The sequence below is a fragment of the Protopterus annectens genome, chromosome 8.part0, assembly GCF_019279795.1.
Source record: "Protopterus annectens isolate FY-2018-M chromosome 8.part0, PAN1.0, whole genome shotgun sequence".
Classification (NCBI taxonomy): Eukaryota; Metazoa; Chordata; order Ceratodontiformes; family Protopteridae; genus Protopterus; species Protopterus annectens.
In genome coordinates, this window is record NC_056741.1 from 1772758259 (window position 1) to 1772779754 (window position 21496).

The following is a 21496-nucleotide window of genomic DNA, read 5'->3' on the forward strand; positions in this document are numbered from 1 at the left end:
TGTGAGACCCTTTTGGAGGATGCTCATGTCAGCCGGAGAGTCAATTATGGCACCCAGTTTGCAGTCGTCTGCGAACTTTGTCAGCCATAGTCCATCCATGTTAGCCTGTACCTCGGAGAAATATATACCAAACAAGAGAGGTCCCAGGACTGAGCCCTGTGGGATGTCACTTGTAACTGGTTTAGAGTCTGACATGGCACCTGCAATTCTGACCATGTGGGTTCTATCCCTAAGCCAGTTTGCAACCCATCTTGTGACACAGGGGTTGATATTTAAGCTGGTGAGCTTATTTATGATGCCCGAGTGGGGTATTGTGTTGAAGGCTTTTTCAAGGTTCAGGTAGGCTGTGTGGACAACCTTCCCTTCATCTATGCTTTGGTAACAGTTTCAAAGAAGTCGACCAGGTTCAAGAGACAAGATCTGCCCTTAACAAAGCCGAATTGGGTAGGATCCAGTGTCTAGAGGTTCCCAATATCCTTGTTTATGATTTCCATTATGATGCACTCCATAGCCTTGCAAACCAGGCTGGTCAGGCTTTTAGCGTGATAGTTTCCGGGGTCCATTGTGGCACCACCTTTGTGGAGTTGGACCACTGTTGCTGTATGCCATTCCTTTGGTACATATCCTGTAGTAAGGCTGAGATTGAACAGTGTCTTTAAGTGAGGGTTTAGTTCTTCTTGGAGCACATGTAAGACACAGCCCAGGACACCGTCTGGTCCGATTGATGCAGTGTTTTTTGCTTTGGAGAGGGCAGCTTTCACCTGTGCATCTGTGATCACAGGGAGGCTACATTCTGTTAGGATAGACATTTGCTCTTTTGGAGGGGAAGGGGGGGGAGAAGTTTGCACTGAACCTTTCTGCCAGGATGTTAGCAATGTCTGTGGGTTCAGTGTATTTTTTGTCATTTTGCACTAACTCAGAGCATATCTGGGAGTTGCCTCCCAGGTTCCTGACATAACTAAAGAAGGCCTTGTGATTTTCCTTAGTGTCTTGTGCAATTTTTCTTTCGAAGTTTGCCGTAGATGATTTTATGAGGGATTGTAGTTTCTTGCTAGTACTGATCAGAGACGCCTTCCCTTTTTGGGATTTTGCTCTATCATGTAGTAGCTTTCTCCTCCTGTTATATAGCTTATTTATGGCCGGGGTCCACCAGACAGGTCTCCTGCCTTTGGAGGAGTGAGTCTTGGTTTTATTTGGGATAGCATGCTCCATGCATTCCTGTAGGTGTCCATAGAATGCTTTTGTAAAGGATTCTGCATTTTGGGCCATAGTTTCCACTGGCCCAGGGCCTTTGAAAGATTATACTTGTTCTAACTCACTTGTCCAAATGTTCCTGGACTTCATTAACTCCAATGCCCTAGACAGCTGGTTGACACACCTACCAGGGGGCTGAAGCATCCTGGACCTGGTGCTCAACAACCCCAGTGTGTGACCATCCTTGGTGAGATCTGACCACAGACCAGTCTCAGTACAAGTAACTATAACACAAGAGCCCCCCATAGCAACAACTAGACTAAAAAACTTCTCAAAGGCCAATTACATCCTTTTATATGACAGCATAAATAGCTTCATAGCCCCTCCCCTCACTAATGGAACAGATACCTATGCTGAGTTATCCACCAATGCTTTATGCAAGCACCTGTACAATTGTATTGACTCTGCAGTACCTAATAGAATCAAAGCAAGATCTTCAAGGAAAAACAAACATGCCTGATTGTCAGCTGCCATTAATAGGCTATATAACAGGAGAAAGAAATTACTGTCTAAGAGCAGGAAGGAACTGTCTCAAAACTGGAAACAGTCCCTCCTGAACATAAACAATCAAATAAGACTCCTAGTGAAGTCCTCCAAAGCTAACTATGAATCCAAATTAGCTTTCCTAACTAAGGATAACTTCAAGGCATTCTTTAGTTACATCAGTAACCATAATGGTAAGGCCCAGATTTGTGCTGAACTCATAGTTAATGTTACTACATATATAGAACCTGTGGATATAGCAAACCTGCTGACTGACAGGTTCAGTGAAAACTTCACTCCCCTGTCACCACCACATGTACCCCGAAGCATCCCAAACACCTGTCCTCCAACTTGAACTCTAAGGAGCAGGTTTTAAATGCCCTCTCCAAGGCCAAAAACGCAGCCTCTATGGGACCAGACAACATCCAGGGCTGTGTTCTACATGGGTTAAAACAGGAATTAGTATCACCATTAAGCATACTTTTAAATCAGAGCCTAAGCATTGACTTCATCTCAGTGGAATGGAAAACAGCTGCTGTCATCCCTTTGCACAAAGGAGGTGCATCCACAGACAGTGGGAACTATAAACCCATTAGCTTGACCAGCCTTATCTGCAAGGCCATGGAACAGATCATTATGGACCTTATTAACAAAGATATAGGAAATTTTCAAATGCTTGACCCACCCAGTTTCGATTTGTCAAGGGGAGATCATGCCTGTTAAACTTGTTGGACTTCTTTGAGACAGTCACCGAAGCTCTAGATGAGGGCAAATCTATGCATACTGCCTACCTACACTTAGCCAAGGCATTTGACACAATCCCCACCCCCAGGCATTATTAATAGACTCACCCAGCAGGGTATCAACCCATATATTGTCAGGTGGGTTGCAAACTGACTCACTGATAGTACTGATACAGTCAAAATGGGGGTCTCCACCTCTTCCAGCAGACCTGTGACCAGTGGTGTTCCACAGGGATCAGTTCTGGGACACCTACTGTCTCGAATCTACTTCTCAGAAGTGTAGGCTAAAACTAAAGTTTGCTGATGACTGCAAAATGGGAGTGATCATTGAAACCCCTAATGATGTCAACATCCTGCAAGAAGGTTTTACGCAGACTAGTGCCAAAGTCATGGTCTTAACCTTAATGCAAAAAAAAATGCCTTATCACCCCCTTCAGCAAGGGTGATGTTCTTGTAAACTACCACATCAATAGCAATAATCTAAGCACACAGTCAGTGGTAAGAGATCTGGGCACACAGGTTGGCAGCAACCTTAACTTTGCTCACCATGTCTCCAGAGTTGCATTTTGTATTGCTCATCTCATAAGTAAGGGTATTGCCCTCAGAACAAAACAGGTTATAACCCCCCCCCCCGTACTCTTCCCTCATCAGGCCAGTAATAGAGTACAACACTCCCTTTGTTATGTACCTTTCCAATCACCTTGCAGCAATTAGCGAGAGACTACAAAGGTTCCTTACAAAGAAAATTCATGGTCTTCAAGAAGTGTCTTATGCAGACCGACTGAAATCATTGTCACTTTACTCTGTGTCATACAGACTGCTCAAAGGTGACCTGTGCCTAGCATATAGAGCAATCTCTGACTCAGCTTTGATGGAAATGCTGCACATTTGCAAGTCAAATGGCACATGGGTCACTCACTCAAAGGACCTTAATCTGGTATGTGACATCAACAAAACTTGCTGGAGAGACAGATTTGTCTCACATAGGTTGCCCTACCTTTGGAACAAGCTTCCTATTCATGTTAAACAAAGCCCCTCATTGACCCTATTTAAGCACAATTTGAACTATTGGATGGGTATCTGGAAATTCACCTAGGGGTTCCACCTATGTCCCTCTTAGACTGGGGCAATAGGTGCTCATTTTAGTGTATGCTTGAACCAGACAACCTTTGGAACAAGGTTGAACTTGGCTAGGCTTGTAAAGGCCCTGGGTCCATTAGCCTAGTAACCTCCTATGATCCTATAGCTATATAATATGTATATTTAAATTTTTTAAGTTGAAATGTTCATGTAGTAAGTGTCATTTTCAGTAGAGTCCCAAGGAGAAGTCTCCAAAGTAAGCAAAATAACATAAATAGAAATATGAAAGGGACTCGATTTTGCAAACATTGATTTATTTATTCATTGACATTTGATTAAATGATTATGATCATTATTACGATGATGATTAATGTACTCTGGTTACTGGATGCATATTTGGTAAGTATATGATAATGTGGCCCATTACCAGTACTATTATCCCGGAAGGAGGGTATTTAAAGGATTGCTGCCTGTACAACATCTGGAGGAAAGCAGATACCAAAGAGTCTTATAGGATAAAACATTCTTAGTGGAGTTCCACATTGTCCTTTTGTAGGTGGGTAGATTCATGCACTTTCCATGCAGATGTCATTATGTATCACTGACTTTACTAGGGAATACAACTGATCACCCCAGTGCAATTTCTCCCCTCACCCTGCCTACTGTTCCCTATATGGTCCTTACTCACAAGCTGTAGGAATTTTGCCACACGGAAAAATCCCTAAGGAGTTTTGGGCTGAACCAGCAAATAGCACATCTTTGATTATCTGTTTAAAAGCCACTGGTTTATTTGAAGAGATCTGATGGTGGTACAGGAAACCAGCTGACAGATATGGACTGGGTGGTGAATGGAGGTGAAAAATTAAGAAGAAAAAATATAAAGATGTAAAAATATATCAGCACATAATATAAAAAAAACATAGAATTTATAAACACAATATTAATTACATCAGCATCTACATATTTGTAAAAATGGCAGAATAATATAATTTATGAACAAGGCCAGTCTAGAGTAAAATAAGAATTCATTAAGAACACTGCTGTAATATGGTATAGCTCAACCAATAGTAAACCTTGCATAATATCTGTGAAATATTACACTAGAGACATTATAATTCATAGTGTCACATAGGTATACAGAAGAATGAAATAAACTCTGGATATACTATTGTCAGACGGAAGCTGCACAAAAAAATACTGATGAAATACGACTTCATGTTTGTGCACATTACTTACATATGTGGATCATTCAGAAAAATACTGCAAAATAGCTCAAGAAAACAATGTGAGAACATCAAGAATTTTCTGTCTGTGGTGGGAAATTAATAATCATATCTTACAACTTTCTAACACCACTGGCAAGGGATCACAATAGTCCTACTAATAAGAATACACTTTAAAAATTTAATGCCAAATTAGCCGAATGCACTTTATCGATATTGCAATACATGCTGCAATTTTATTTATGTAGTTATGTATTTATTTATTTACTTACTTATAAATATGCCTTACTGGTATAACAACACATGCTGCTATTTTATCTATCTATCTATCTATCTATCTATCTATCTATCTATCTATCTATCTATCTATCTATCTATCTCGCTATCTATCTACCTATTTATTTACTTATTGATGCTGTAAAAGGTAGTTGTTTGCTTAAGGTGCAATAAATAAAATGAACACATTAGATTTAATATAGTGTGCTAAAATTACTATAATTATCTTCATTTTACAGAGAAGTGCTACGGTGAGATACATTCAGTTTTTGATGGCAAAGAAGAAATAAGTTACATGGACAGAGCCGACATGCCATATACAACGGCTTTCATTCACGAAGTGCAACGATTTGCAGCTATAGTTCCATTTGGAGTTTCCCACTGTTTCACTAAAGAAGTTTCTTTTCTTGGATATACCATCTCACCAGTGAGTCAAAAACTCAGTGAAATACTGAGAAACGTATTTATTTTGCCCAGTTTGGAGATATAATTTGAAAAGTGGTGGCATATTATCTGGATGCAATAGGCACCATTGTAATTAATACTGAATGTAGACCATGATAGGCATTTTCTGTCTGCCAAAGCAGTCCACTTTTTAATTTGCTTTATCTTCATCTGAAGCTTCCCAGTATATATTTGGCAATACACTGAAAGCTTTACAACTGCATGTTAAAATGATGAATTTCTCCTGTGTGGTTATAGCCAGTTAACTGACAGATTTTATTAGAAATTACTCTGTGTTTATTTGTTAATTGTAAGCGAATTTGGATAATGCATAAAAAGAGTCCTTAAGAAGTCAAAGAAGCACATTCATGCTATATATTAAAGTCCTACCACATAATTTAAAAGGTTCATCACACACTGTTTGTTTCATAATTCCATCATAGAATCATAGGATCATAGGATCACAGGAAGTTACTAGGCTATTGGCCCTGAGGCCCTTATAAGCCTAGCCAAGAGTTTATCCCATGTTTAGACAAGTCAGCACCTAAAGCCCCTGTCCAGCAGGGACACAGGTGTAATTCCAGTGGTGTATTTCCTGTTTCCCTTCCAGTTATCCAGGTTGTGCTTGAAAAGGGATAATGAGGTACTCTGCTTCATGTGGAGAGGGAGTGTATTCCACAGATGGGGGAGTCTCTGGGACACAAATCTGTCCCACCAACAAGTCCTATTGATGTCACAGACCAGGTTGAGATCACACGTGCACGTTACTCAAGTGGATCTTGACTTGTGGATGTGCAGCAGTCCCAGCCATGCAGGGTCTGAAATTGCTTTGTATGCCAGACAGAGGTCACCTCTGAGAAGTCTGCATGAAAGTGAGTAGAGGAACAGGGCTTTTAGCCTATCTGTGTAGGGTAGATGTTTGAGGCCCTGGATTCTCCTGGTGAGGAACCTCTGTGGTCTCTCCAGCTGCTGCATGTGCGTTGTGAGGTACATGCCAAAGGGGGCATTGTAATCGATAATTGGCCTTATAAGGGACGAATACAGGGATGTTATGACCTCCTTTTCCCTGGATGAGATACCTATGAGGTGGGCCATGTAGAAAGCTTTCTGTACAACAGAAGCAACACGGTGGTCAAAAGTCAGGTTGCTATCAACCTGGGTACCCAGATCTCTCACGACTGATTGTGTGCTTAGGATGTTGTTATTAATGTGATAATACACGGGGATGTCACTCTCCTGAAAGGGGATGATGATGCATTTTTTGGCATTCAGCTTGAGGCCATGTTTCTGGCACCAGTCATTTGCTTGGGTGAGACCTACTTGGAGGACGTCCACATCACTTGGGGAATTGATGACCATGCTCAGCTTGCAGTCATCTCCAAACATGGTCAGATATAGCCCACTAACTTTGACCTACACTTCAGAGAAGTATATCCCAAATAACAGAGGCCCCAAGACCAATCCCTGGGAGTATGCCACTTGTTAGGAGTCTGGTTCTTGAGGTGGCTTTCCCTATTTTGATCAGGTTGGTTTTATCAGTGAGCCTGTTCGCTACCCATCTGGTAATATATGGATTGATGCCTATTTGAGAGAGATTATCTATTATGCCCAAGTGGGGAATAGTGTTAAAGGCTTTGATAGGTCAAGGTAGGCAGTGTGCACCATCTTCCCCTTGTCCATGGTTTTGGTGAGTGTCTCAAAGAAGTTGACCAGATTTAACAGACATGACCTTCCCTTGACAAAGCCAAACTGTGTGGGGTCAAGTGTTTGTAGGCTGCAAATGTCCCTGTTAATGAGGTCCATGATAATCCATTCCATTGCCTTGCAAATCAGGCTAGTTGGGCTGAAGGGTCTATAATTTCCTGGATCAGTGGAGGGTCCACCTTTGTGTAAAGAGATGACAGTAGCTGTCCTCCACTTGGCTGGGACAAAGCCAGCACTCAGTCTTTGGTTGAATAGGGTGCCTAATGATGCTGCAAGTTCATGCCTGAATTTATGTAGGATGTAGCCTGGGATGTTATCAGGTCCCATGGAGGCTATATTGTTTGCCTTTGAGAGGGCAGTGATGGCCTGTTCCCTAGAGATAAGGGGAGAGGGGCAGGTACTGGGGATGTCCTGATTTACTGACGGGGGGCCAGATGGGTGAAGTTTTTGCTGAATCTGTCAGCCAGTAGGTTGGCTATATCTACAGCATTTGTGTATGCGATGTCCTTGACCACCAGTTCTGAACAGATCTGGGTGCTTCCTTTGAGATTGCAGACATATGTGAAGAAGGCCTTATGATTGTCTCTTGTAGATGTGGCCAATTTGGACTCGAAGTTGGTTTTAGAGGATTTCACTAATGCTCTTATTTGCTTGTTCGGGCTAAGGAGAGATTGCTTCCAATTGGGTATCTGCTCCTTCTTGGCCCTGGACAGAATTTTTTTTCCTTTTGTTAAATAGTTTATTCATTGCAGAGGTACATCAGACAGGTTTACTCTTCCTTGCAGAGGATGATTTTGTCCTATCAGGTATTCCTGATTCCATGCATCTTTATAAGGGCTTCTACAGTACTTTGATGTAGATTTGGACCTTGGTGCCAGTTCCTACAGAGGGGTAGGGAGCTGTGAAGCTGTTTATACCATCCATCAGGAGATTATAATCAGGTTTGGAGAAGTTTTTTTTTTGTTTGACCCTAGCTACAGGGGTGTCAGGGGAGATGCTGACTTTGAAAGTGACTGCTTTATGTTCAGATGTTACCAGGGAGGATGATATTGTAGGGGGTGCTGCAGTGGTTAGTCATGTTGGTTAATACCAAGTCCAAGATATTATCATGCCCGGTGGGGGTATCAACTAGCTGTTCCAAGGCATTTGCATTGATAAAAATGAGGAATCTCTGGGCATTTGCATTCTGGCATGAGTAGTTTTTCCCAGTCTATGGTTGGGTAGTTAAAGTCGCCCAGGATCAGGGTAAAGGGTTGAATCTTGATAGATTCAAAGAGGTCCAGATAGGTGGAGTGGGCATCTTGAGTCAAATTTGGGAGCCTGTGACTAGCTATGATTTGAATAAGGGTCTTGTCAATGGTTAACTGCACCTGGAGTGTCTCCTGTGCATCATACTGTTTGACCAGCCTGGAGGTGTGTGTGTGTCTTTAATATATATTGAAAAATCCACCTTCTTTTGCTTTGCTGCCCACAGTTTGGGGTATGATTGTATGACAGGATGAGTAACCAGGGAAGGCTAGGGTGTTCTCCATAGCTTTGCACCAGGTTTCAGTGACTGCACAAATGTCATCATCTTCCAGGGTTAAGAATGCTTGCAATGAGTGCAGTTTCATGTTTAGACTCTTAGCATTTAGCAGCATGACCTTTAATTTGCATTTTGTTGAAATTGTTGAAATTTTGAAAGCCTGTTGGAGTCCATCTACTTATTATACTAACATTTATTTGAAGAGAATAAAGGAACTGAAATGGCCTATTTGGGATCCAACTCCTTCTTATAAACTTCTACCATAGTTGCAACCATTTGCATACCAACTATAATAAGGCAGGAACAAAGAATTATAAATGAAAAAACACCCACTATGAAGACATTCTTTTATAAAACACATGCTTCCTACAAAGCTGTACATTTGGCAATTTCTATACTATTGATTTCATTTTATCAAAAGGCAGATATAATAGTTTATTAATTAAGTGGTCTAAACTAGACAAAGTACACCAATGTAAATTTACATTGGTAGCAAGATGAGTTTTAAAAATAGAGGATGTTTGGATGACATCAGTATCTTTGTATTATTAGGATGTATTTTATATCCAGTTGTAGGCTGCATTTGTTAAGCCAACTGAAAAATGCATTAATGATGAATTTGTTGAAGAGATGGCCTCAAATCAAATGTGAAAATAGAACATTTAACAGAAAATATTTTCCTGTGATTGATTTTATTTCTATATTATGCTCTATAATTTTAAATAATAAAGTGCAAATAAAAAGTAAGGTTGGTGAAAGAGGTGCTTTGTAGTCTAAATTATCACATCAACATTATGTGCACAGTCAAAATATGGTGTACACTAATAATAATATGGAGTAGACTGGTTATCTTATAAAGTTTTATAAATCAGTGCCATCTATGATCACACTGGAAATTTTAATTAATGTAATATAAGAACCATTTAATGCTTCTTAACCAGCTTAAAAACCTTATGGGTATCTATAGAATAATTATTCACATTTTTTTCTGTTTTTGATAAATTATATTGGTAATTTAATATAATATGGTTAACTGTCTTAACTTTTTTCTGTGGTATAAACGCTATTTCAGATGGATTGAATTTTTGCAAGTGAGAAAGAAGGTTACTGGCCTGCAAATTTCAACAAACATTAAAATTTTTATCTGGCTTAAGATTCATGATTACTTTTGTAAGGGAAATGGAGAGTTTATGTCTGAACCTAAAGTAGAAAGAACAACATAACAACAATGTGTAAAGAACAAGACATATGGAAAATAATTTATAAATCTCAGCAGAAAGTGTATCAGGGTCAGGATGTTTATTATTAGATAATGCCAGAATCACACTGGGAAGATTTATATTTGTAAGTAGTGCATTTCTCTAGGAATGCCATAATCTAACTTGCTGAAACTGTTAGTGGCTCATCAAATAGTTTCTCATAATATGAGGAAATGACCATTTCCCACAGATTCAATAACTAAATCATTATGTTATAGACATATTTGTTCCTCTGGTCTTCAGGGAAAATCTCACCTAAATAAGTGTCTTCTTGCACACACTGAAAATATAATATATTCCGGTTAGATAAGATCCCTGGTGATTCAGAAGTTCTTTATTTTGTGCAGAGGAGTGTTTCTAATGAAACATATTCATTATAATTAATTTTACAACATTTCTACTTTAAGAGTTGCATGTTAAGCTTATCAAATGAAATCTGATGTACTCTAGCCTGCATGCTAGTTGAAATAAAATAGCAAAAGTTGACTTGTGGGCTGCTTATTTTTGATAAATAAAATATAGACAATATTTTTTGGCCTCTAATAATTTTGATTCCAACATCTATAATATTATGATAAACACTAAATAGCTTTAGATTAAAACTTTTAGATGTTTTCAGCACATATTTTAGGATGTTTACCTTTAATAGTAGTTTAGTCATGAACAATTATTCTCTAAATATTTTCATGTCTTCATACTTGTGTGTCTTAAAGAAATGGCAACAACAGAAAGATCAGCTGCTTCTAGTTTCTTGCTCTTAAAATATAAATGGGTGTCTCCCTGCTCTTAAGGAACCTTTTTAAACACCATATACTATCTTAGCTCTTAAAAATCAAACAGTAAATGTTTATTCCCTTTGCATAAAGACTTGTCTAGATGTGCATTAAAATATCCAGCAATATTATATCACTGTAATTCAAATATTATAAACCAGAAAGTAAAGTCTTCAGGGCAAAGATCATATCCTGCAAAGGGCACATAAAATGACATCTGGGTCTTATACTAACATTAAGCCAACAATATTCCACCTTTATTGTCCTGAGATGGATCAACCAAATTGAAATCTATAGAATGAAAAACAATATCTTCTGACTTATTATTTATAGAATTTATTAATGTCAATTTAAAGTTTTACAGGAAGAAATCAATAAAGATTTATTACAACATAACACTATTCTAATTTAGATTTATGTTATCAGCAGGAGGACATCCCCATTAATTTATCTCTACACCCACTTGAAGAAAAACATTCTACAGTTTAAATGCCATAGGGGATTAAAATATCAATACAAAACAAATATTGTTTTAAAAAAGTATTTAAAAAGGTTCTATAAGAGAAATCATTTCAGTTACAGGCATCAGATATGGTACTTCAAGTTATGCCTTAGCCTGCCTGAGGAAAAGAACTGAATTAAACATTTGTATATAACTTATTTCTCAAAACTTAAGTTTATTTACAGCAAACCATAACAAATTAGAATACATTTTATAACATACAAAAATACATAGAAATTCAACATTATAACATGAAATAAGTTATAAAAAAGATAATCCAAAAGGCTTTTAACTGAAATTTGAATATATGAAACATGTAACACATCCAAAAATTTGACCATAGATTAGAGATTTGTGAAAAATAGTAAATGGTATAGATATATAGTGTTTGGAATTAAATATCAATAGAATACACACCCCAGTTCTAAACCTTTCCTTGCTACTAGGCATCAAGCAATAATGATTATCCTCCAGGTCCAGTAAGCAAAATCATTTCTTCCCTTTAGGGAGGAGCTTGGTATAAAGAGTCCAGGAGGCAGCATCCATAACTTTTATCCAGATCTCTTTTATTTGTAGCCACTTACAAATTTGATGAATATAGTCACAGAGGGATGCCAATGCCTCTACCATGAAAGGTAGCCAGGAGGAAGGGGATCTCTGAATAAATGTATGTACTTGCTGTGTGTGGATCTGTCATAAAATTCCTCCATATCCTGATCATCCCAGACCATTGATATAAGTAACAGGAATCACTGTGTCCTGGTTATTAGCATTCCTTTTTGAGTATTTGTGCCTATGAAGCATTTATATGACAGTAGAAGGAGATGTTGAGGCAAGCCCCTGTGTCTAAGCAGTGCATATAGAGCACCCTGGCATTCTGCTGGCATGCAAGGAAAGGGATCAGTGAAGATCCATATTTAAAGGTAGTATCTGACTTGAAGATACTGCCAAAAGGGGACTTTGCTTCATAAAATGTACTATTACACTCAGAATAAGACAAAAAACTTAAAGTAGTACTGTGAAACCAAGGTAGCCAAGAAAATGAACCCTTTGGCAATCTAAAAAATTAAGAGTTGTTTACAGTATATGTTTTAGGTGCCCATATTGTGACCCATATCCCTAGACTATCAGAAATATTAAAACAATTTTATTTCAAATCTTACTTGTGCCACCTTTCATACTCATGTTAAGATGCTCATGTAATCAGTTAAATTTTCATAATAATTACACTGGAAAATGAGGTAACTCTATCTTGTAAGATATGAGCGAGAGGGCAGTGCAAACACAAAGTGAAAATACAGGATAGCATCTCCTCTCCCTTTTTTTCAGTGGTAATGGTAAAATCTTTTAAATCCTTTGTGATTCACCCTCCTAGATAAAGTCAGCACAAATGTTCTGTGGTTGGGATGGTAAATTCAATGTAGGTGCTTCAGTAAGAAGATAAACTTGGGCAGGCAGCACACAATAAGTTATTTAATTTTGATAGGATAGGTAGGTGAAGGGGCATCCATTTGCTAATCAAATTTTAATTCTGTCTGTAAGTACCTTGCTTTGACCTCAAGTCTTCATATATAACTTGAAGTGTTGCAAGAAATAAACATAGTGGCTGTGCCTATTTCCATAAAATTGTCCTAATCTGGTTAAAAGAATTTATTTTAGAGACAAGCGTCAGAAGTAAGTCCTGGAACACTTGAAAAAGGAACTTTGTTAAAGACAAAATTGCACTTGCTTGAAGCTATCTGAAAAAAGGTTCCTGGCATTTATTGATAAGAAGTGTACAGCATGATAATCACTGAGTTTTCAGCTGACCAGTGATAACCATCCTTCTCGTTTAGTCTTCTTTTTAGAGCCTAATTTGTCTGCCAGAGGAAGCAGCTTGTCAAGTAAGTTTGTGTGACTGATGTGATGTAAGGGAAGAAAAAGACAGGTGTTCCAAGACAAGGTGAGGAAATTCAGAGTTAAGTTTCCATCCTGAGTCAGACAGTGTATGTTTTTAATTTCAGTCCTGCAGCAGAGAGCTCTGTTAAAGTGCAGGAAAGAAATAATTTTGTTAGAAATTTAAATTATAGAATAACTAATGCTGGCTTACATTGGTAATGTATGTTTTTTTCTTAAAATGTCAGGCTTGAATTCATTTTATAGCCATGCAAGCAGAAGTTACAGATTTTATTTAAAAGCAATACAGTAGAGTGGATGTCTCATTTATATATCTATCAGTTGCTAAGAGAACCAAAATGACCTGAAGATCAAAATCAGAATTTAGAAATCTTTATCAAATGTAGGCAGACATATACATCATAAATCAGAGATTCCTTGGCATTAGATTTCTACTTCAGTCCATGATCTTCAGTAAATTCTATTATGTATGTACAGGTTGTACAAAAATTGGTATAGTCTAAGTACATTAAGTCTTTGAGCGACAACGGTTTTATAGTATACTGTATATGTATTGTATGAATGTGAGTGTGGGGGTGCTAGGACAAAAGTGAAAATGACAAGAACCATATCTCTCAGTCAACAGAGTATATTATGGGACTCTATCAAATTTACTTGCAAAAGCATTTAGAAAATTACATTGATTGTCCTAAGGTTACCTGTATCACAAACCTGTTATAAATAGTCACAGATGCTACAGTTATCATATTTACAAGCCATCTTTATGACTGTGTCATTTTTATTCATAAACATAATATTTTATGAGACTATTAGATGTAGATTTTGGTGAGCTTTTTCCAGAACACAAATTATTCTTGGTGTGTAAAGAGAACAGTAGAGAACCATATAAAGATTATAAATTACTGATATCAAATTTGATATGTTTATTTTAAATAGCTAAAGACTTAAAGCTTGATAATTTTCTTTTAATAAACTCAACACAGCTTTAAATATATGTTTATAACAAAAATGCTGCCTGTATTGCCTATGGAGAGTTGTCTAAAAAAACCTTCTTAAATTTAACAAATCCTAAGATTGTTACTCTTCCTTATAACATCACAGGCAAAACAATGTAAAAAAAAACTAATTATGCTTAGCATGGCAAACTGTCCCACCAAACCTTTGAGCAACTGTTTGCTTACGTATCATGTTTGGTAAAAACTCAAAGGGTTCATTTCCAGGCTCCTATACATCTGAGAACCATACTTTTCAACTACCAATGATAATCCATCATTTTAATTCATATGTTTCTCCTTCCCTCATAGAAGGTCAGATTTTCCGATAAATCAATCAATAACACCAGCTATTAGAGTTTCAACCTTCTTAGTCTTCAAAAAAATGTGTGTTGCAACAAAACCTGCTGTTCTATTAACTTTACAGGAAACAAATGGACAGTAAATTACATTAAACTAAGCCTCAAGTATAATAACTAGAAAACAAAAAAACAAAACTCAGGCTTAGAAACGCAAGTCATAACTGTTTAATGTGCAGTTTAAAAAGTTAGTAATTGCATTTCTAAGCCTGAGTTTTGTTTTTTGTTCTATTAACTTTCTGCCACTTGTCTAGTCAGGATGCAATAGACGAGAGTTTGTGAGTTCTTTTCAAGCAGCTTTATTATGTACAATCACATCAGGATTGAGGCTTAATGCATCAACGTAGGTAAAGTTATAAACAAACTAGCTATTATACTCATACATGTACACTCTCTGGCTGCACTCTCAAAGTGGCACTGAGTATAGCACGTGTTCGCTATTTATACATTCACATTCGATCCTTGAAATGTTCTTAAAGACACAGCACACACACTCTGTTCTACATCCTCCCCATTTGAGACATAGACACGCAATGTTAAAACAGTAATTGACATGCAATCAATATAAATAATTCTTGGTCATGCAACTGTACAGAATTAAATACACATATATAAAGTTAAGTCCAGGTCGCTGTGTATTTCACACTAGGTCTAGAAATATGACCAAATCATGTGACATAGAAACTAGAATCAGACTTAGCAACTGGGACTGTCTATGTAGAATGTTCAACTTTCTGGACATCTGGAACATCATCAGAAATGGAAGTAGAAGTTAAGACATGTACTGGATCAGGAACATTGTCTAGGTTGTTCTGAGATCTAGAGTCTCTATCACAGGAACAATGCTACAATATCAATTCTGACACAGGAATAACATGTCTGTGATTTCTCCTGTACTCCACACCCTCAGATTCGACAAGGTAGGATCTTGGCTCAGTACATATACCTGCAACTTGACCAATCCGGTTGAAACCTTTTGCCATTTGTATCTTCACTGTCTCTCTTTCTTTCAATGGACAAATACATCTGCTTGATTTATCATAACTGGAGTTCTGGAATGAATGCTTTCTGAGTATTTGAACTCTAATAGTCCTGTTGTTCTTAGCTTTAGGCATCAACAAACTGCAACTGATAGGCAATGTTGTTCTGGTTTCCTGGATAGAAGTCTCTGAGCAGGTGAGCCAAGTATAGCATCATGAGGTATGTTTCTGAGATAAAGTAGATTCAACAAGACATCATTATTGTCACACTTTGACCTCTCAAGTAATTGCTTTGCACTCTGCACTGCATGTTCAGTTAAACCATTTGACTGTGGATATTATGGACTACTAGTAACATGTACAAAGTCCCATTCTCTTGTGAATTCCGAAACAATTGACTAGTAAACTGAGTACCATTGTCAGAAAATAACTTTGTGAGGAATACCATGAAATGAGAAACAATGTTTCAACTTAGTAATAACAGCAGTGGATGTTACGTTAGGAAGTATAACTAGAAACAGAACCCAAGCAGTTAACCGAAACACGTCTGTCTTAAAATCACATTTTTATTGTTCGTTAAAGCAAGTAAGTGCTTTCTCCACCAAACTGGTGGCTTCATTAGACCATAACATCTTCTTCTTCTTCTTCTTTTCCCGGTTAGGGGTTGCCACAGTGGATCACCCGTCCGCTCATGATTGGCAGTGGAGTTTTACGGTGTCGAGTTGCCAGCCTGGCACCCAACCTTCTACAGAAGGCACACACATGCACGCACTCATGCCTAGGTCCAATTTAGAGTATCCAATCCACCTACAGCATGTCTCCACACAGAAGGCAACCCAGCCGTGGATTGAACCAGAGAACCTCTTGATGTGAGGCAGCAATGCTAACTGCTACACCACCGTGGCCACCCTTCATCAGACCATAACATATAAAAGAATAAAAAGGCAGTATATATACACAATTCCAATCAAATCCAAACCAATGAGAACATGTACTCATGACCAAAATGGGGCATCCATTCAAAATTACATCTAACCTGTACTAACAGCATGCCATACGCTATTACGTCACTAAACAATCAGCTACAAATTTTAAAGAAACATGCCCCTTTTCTCATATCATATAAAAACATTTAAAACCAATTAAAAAAATAATACAAATACCAAATGTGCTCATCCATACAAATTATCATCTATAAAAGACATCTACACAGACAAAAAATATAAAAAGTGACCATCATCACTTTGGGAGGCCCCTTGATTTTAATGCAGGCTTAACTGACACCATCCCATTCAACCCAAAGCCCCTATTGGCTCTGAGCTTCAGAATCCAATGGAGTTCACTGTTTTCTGTCCTATTTTCTAAATCAGCGAGACTATCACTCTCATCTACAATCTCCATCACCATAAATTTAAACTCATGTGGAGTACCACTTTCTAATACATATCTAGCAAGGGCACTGGTAGCATTCTGTACTCTTATACAATACAAATGCTCCCTAACCTGTTCCCTTAGTGTTTGACTAGTCTTTTCAACATAAAAAGACTGGCAGTACTCACATTGTGCCAGCTATATCTAATTTCTAGGGGCACAATCCACTCTAACCCTAAACTTAAACCTTCTTCATGTATCCAGATGGATAAATTGACTGTCACATTTGATGTACTTACAATAAGTGCAGTGATTACATGGAAATGTCCCTATGACCTCACTACAGCTATCTCTTCTTCTCTCAGGATTGCAAAGCATTCTTTTTAAGGACTTACGATTCTTAAACCAGAAATGTGGTGTATCACCGACCATCTTTTTGATTTTCTCATCAGTTAAAAGTAGCGGCCAGTGTTTTAACACCATCTTAACCTTTTCTACATTGCTGGTATAATACATAGGGACATCAACCAAATTAGACGGCATTGACCTATTATCCATATTATACATTATTAATCTGCTTCTCCAGCACTAAATACCATTCTACACAACCTGTTTTCCCAGTTGGTCATTATAATCCAATAAACAAAAATTCATGTATGTCCACAAACCTATCAAATCTGCTGGGTATTGTCTGTACTTGTACTATATTGCTAACACTTGGAACTCCTTACCTCTATCCATCAGGTCAATACCTTCCTTCCAGTCTTTTAAAACCATTCTGAAAAACTTCCTAACCAAAATCTGACTCTGATCTGTGCCAACTCCTAGGATAAACTATATTCCTAATTGTGGACAAATACCCATTCATATGTTAGACCACCTTACTCCTTCTTCACTCATTTCCTAACTTCAATCAATTTCTCTCCCATCACTCTATCTAAATATGCTGTAACCCTATTTTTTTCTCTCACTTCATATTGCAGTTTCTGTTTGTAACTGTTTATAGAACTTACATTCTGTAAACTGGCTAAATATTCTCTAAATGTTAAGTCATTGTCATGTAAGTAGTATCTATTTTCAACCAGTGTTGTCACATTATATCTAATTTGGTATAATTATTTAAACTGTAGATGCTTTTCTATTATTTCAGAAGATTGTAAAATTAGTGTCCTTATAATGTTTTTTGTAATACTTTGGAGCTTTTCTCCTCGAGCCTCCATTGAAAATGGGCACCGCCACCTACCCAGTCAGAATTACCTGGTAATCAAATGTTAATAAATGAATAAATATCCAACACCATTTCAACTCTGCATTGCAATTGCATCATGAGTCTGCATAGTCTGCCCTTTGCATGCAGTGACCATTCTAGCTCTTTCCATCACAATTTCTCCGGTACCATTTATCTTCCTATATTCCACACCTTCTTAAATTATTCTATAGATTCTCAGCCTTGCTAGGGGATTGCTGTTATTTAATAATCCACAAATCTTTCATACAGGTTTTAGTTCAGACATACTTAGTGTATAGCTGGATTCATGAACAAAATAAGCACTAATTATCAGGGGCAGGGCAGAGATTATATAATTCAGACAGAGATGTGTCTCGCTTTACAGGGCATACTGTAAATGGGCATTTGTATCATGTGCCCATCCCCTCCCCTATTTCAGTAGCACATTAAACCAAAAAAACAGTAGCTTTCAGGCAAATGTGTAAAAAAAAGAGAACTAAAAAAACAACAAAACACCAAAAAAACACCCAAAGTGCTTCAAAAAACATGTTTTTTAGCATAGTGAACTTTAATATTTGCTATTCCTCTCACAGACTTCTTCAGAAACACACTTCACAAAAACATTTGAACTTTACTTAAATAATACAATCAATTTAAACACACCAATCACCATCTTATGTCAATAAAAATGAACAGGATACTAAATGACTACTAAACTTCACAAAAATCATTTTTTAAAAAACTTAAAAAAAATGTACACATTTTGTAAATGTAAACTTTAAAAGTTTCTAATGATGACTTTCCTATTTAAAAAAAACAAACACTTGATATTAACATTATCATTCAACCCAGGTGAAATGTATGAAGTAAGCTTAAATTGCCATTCAGCTTCCCTCTGTTCCACAAAATTCCTATAGCTACCTCCCCTTATGTCCTGTCTCACAACCTCTATTATAGAAAATGTACATTTTCTCCAGTTTGCACATACTAAAGAATGTTTGTACAAGGTGTTATTCAGATTTTTAGTCATTATAGCATACTGATGTTCCAATACTCTCTGTCTTAAACTTCTAGTGGACATACCAACATAAAGGCTGGACATGTTATACATAAAGCAACATATACTATCACAACAGTGCCACAGTCCAACCTACCAGGAATGGGGATAGTATAGTCCAAATGTTCCAATAAAACAATGGGGCCCTCGTGAATAAATCTACATGATCTACAACCTAAACACTTCATCATACCAGCGTTATGCAAAGGTAAGTGTTTTAGCCCCCGCCTATTGCTTTCCAGCATTTGCTTAATACTGTGATCTTTCTTGTATATAAAATGGGGACTATACCTCAGAACTTTAGCAATGTCCCCATTACCTAAAATAACCTTCCAGTTTTTACAAATGATTCTGTGTATGGCATAGTTGTCAATACTCATGTCTAAACAAAACCTCAGTCTGTCATTTTTTCCTAACATTTTTATCTCCACTGTTTTGAGCATGAATCTCTTCCTTTTTAAAAAAATCTGTTTTTTAAAATCGGAGGGAAATCCAGTTCCCTTCTGGAAATAATTTCCCTAGCTGCATTGTTTAAAAGATATCCAGGGTATACTCTTTCCAAAAATAACCCTTTAATGAATTCCACCTCATTTTAAAAAACCTGGTCATCTACTGAAATATGTGATGCCCTGTTAAACTGGCCTCAGGGGATGTTCTTTTTTATAAATTTAGGATGACTACTTTTAAAGTGTACATAACTATTAAAAAAGGGGTTTTCACTATGAATACTACTCAAAAGAGTGTTTGAGTACATGTCCCACCGGATATCCATATCCAGAAAGGACACCTTTAGACCACTGTCATCACTACAAACTTTAAAAAGTCAGTACTCTGACTTAATGCTGCCACAAATTGTTTTACATCAAAATTGCCCTTCTTAGCTATAAAAGACAAGTCATCTACAAACCTTTTGTAGAAAACAATGTTGTCAAAGGACAGAGTGGAGGGCAGAATTTCCACATCCCACCACCCCAAAATCAAATTGGCATAAGTGGGTCCAACTGTGGTGCCCTTTGCCACTCCCATTAACTGTTTATAAAAACAACCATTGAAGATAAAATAACTGTTTCCAATAGTAAGTCTAATAAAAGCGTATAAGTGGTAATACTATTATTGCCCACGTTGGTGTACTTACCTAAAAAAAATCTAATATAATCCACCCCTATATCTTTGGGGATATATGTAAAAAGCAAGACAAAATCTACTGTAAACATGATAAAATTGTCTCTAATATCTCCCAAACCAGTGAAAAACATCCTCAATTGATCCAAAAAATCCCAAGAATCAGAAATATATGATGGTAATTGCTTAATAAAGGGCTTCAAAATGAAATCTAAATACAGTCAGTACAACTACCAGAATCCGAAATAATAGGCCTAAAAGGGGGGTTTGTAATGCTCTTATGAAGCTTGGGAATCCTAAACCAATCCTGGGATTTTCCACATACAGAAACTCATAAATTTGACCATCCATTGATAAGTCATACAAAATGCTAAAAATGGTTACATAACTCTGTCTAATCTCAAATCAGATACCATTTTATATTCTAAAAGATTCACTAACACAGTTTCTAAAAATTTGTAGGTTATTTCAGGTAACAGGGACATTGTTAAAGTTCTGGGGGATAGTCTCCATTTTGTATACAAGAAAGATCACAGTATTAAGCAAATGCTGGAAAGCAATAGTAAGGAGTTAAAACCCTCATCTTTGGATAATGCTGGTATGGTGAAGTGTTTAGGTTGTAGAGCATGTAGATTTATTCATGAGGGCCCCATTGTTTTATTGGAACATTTGGACAATACTATCCCTGTTCCTGGTAGGTTGGACTGTGGCACTGTTGGGATAGTATATGTTGCTTTATGTACCACATGTCCAGCCTTTTATGTTGGTATGTCCACTAGAAGTTTAAGAGAGAGAGTACTGAAACATCAGTATGCTATAAAGACTAAAAATCTGAATAACGCTTTGTACAAATAATCTTTAGTATGTGCAAATTGGAGAAAATTTACATTTCATATAATAGAGGTTGTAAGACAGGACACAAGGGGAGGTAGCTATAGGAATTTTGTGGAACAGAGGAAAGCTGAATGGCAATTCAAACTTGCTTAATACATTTCACCTGGATTGAATGACACTGTTAACATCAAGTGTTTTTTTAAAAATAGGAAAGTCATCATTAGAAACTTTTAAAGTTTACATTTACAAAATGTATAAAGTTTTTTTTGTAAAAAGTGTTCTTTGTGAAGTTTAATAGTCGTTTTAGTATCCTCTTCAGCTTTAATTGTCATACGATGGTGATTGGTGTGTTCAAACTTATTGTACTATTTAAGTAAAGTTTAACTGATTT

General features: G+C 37.1%; 1 protein-coding gene across 1 annotated transcript in view; it reads left to right on the forward strand.

Moving 5' to 3' along the window:
• LOC122809630 (cytochrome P450 2D26-like) overlaps positions 1–21496 on the forward strand; it is an 844591-nt gene that overhangs the window by 746415 nt on the left and 76680 nt on the right. Inside the window, exon 7 of the mRNA XM_044081265.1 lies at positions 5299–5486. Coding sequence (XP_043937200.1) covers positions 5299–5486 — 188 coding nt within the window. The remainder of the gene's footprint in view (positions 1–5298; positions 5487–21496) is intronic.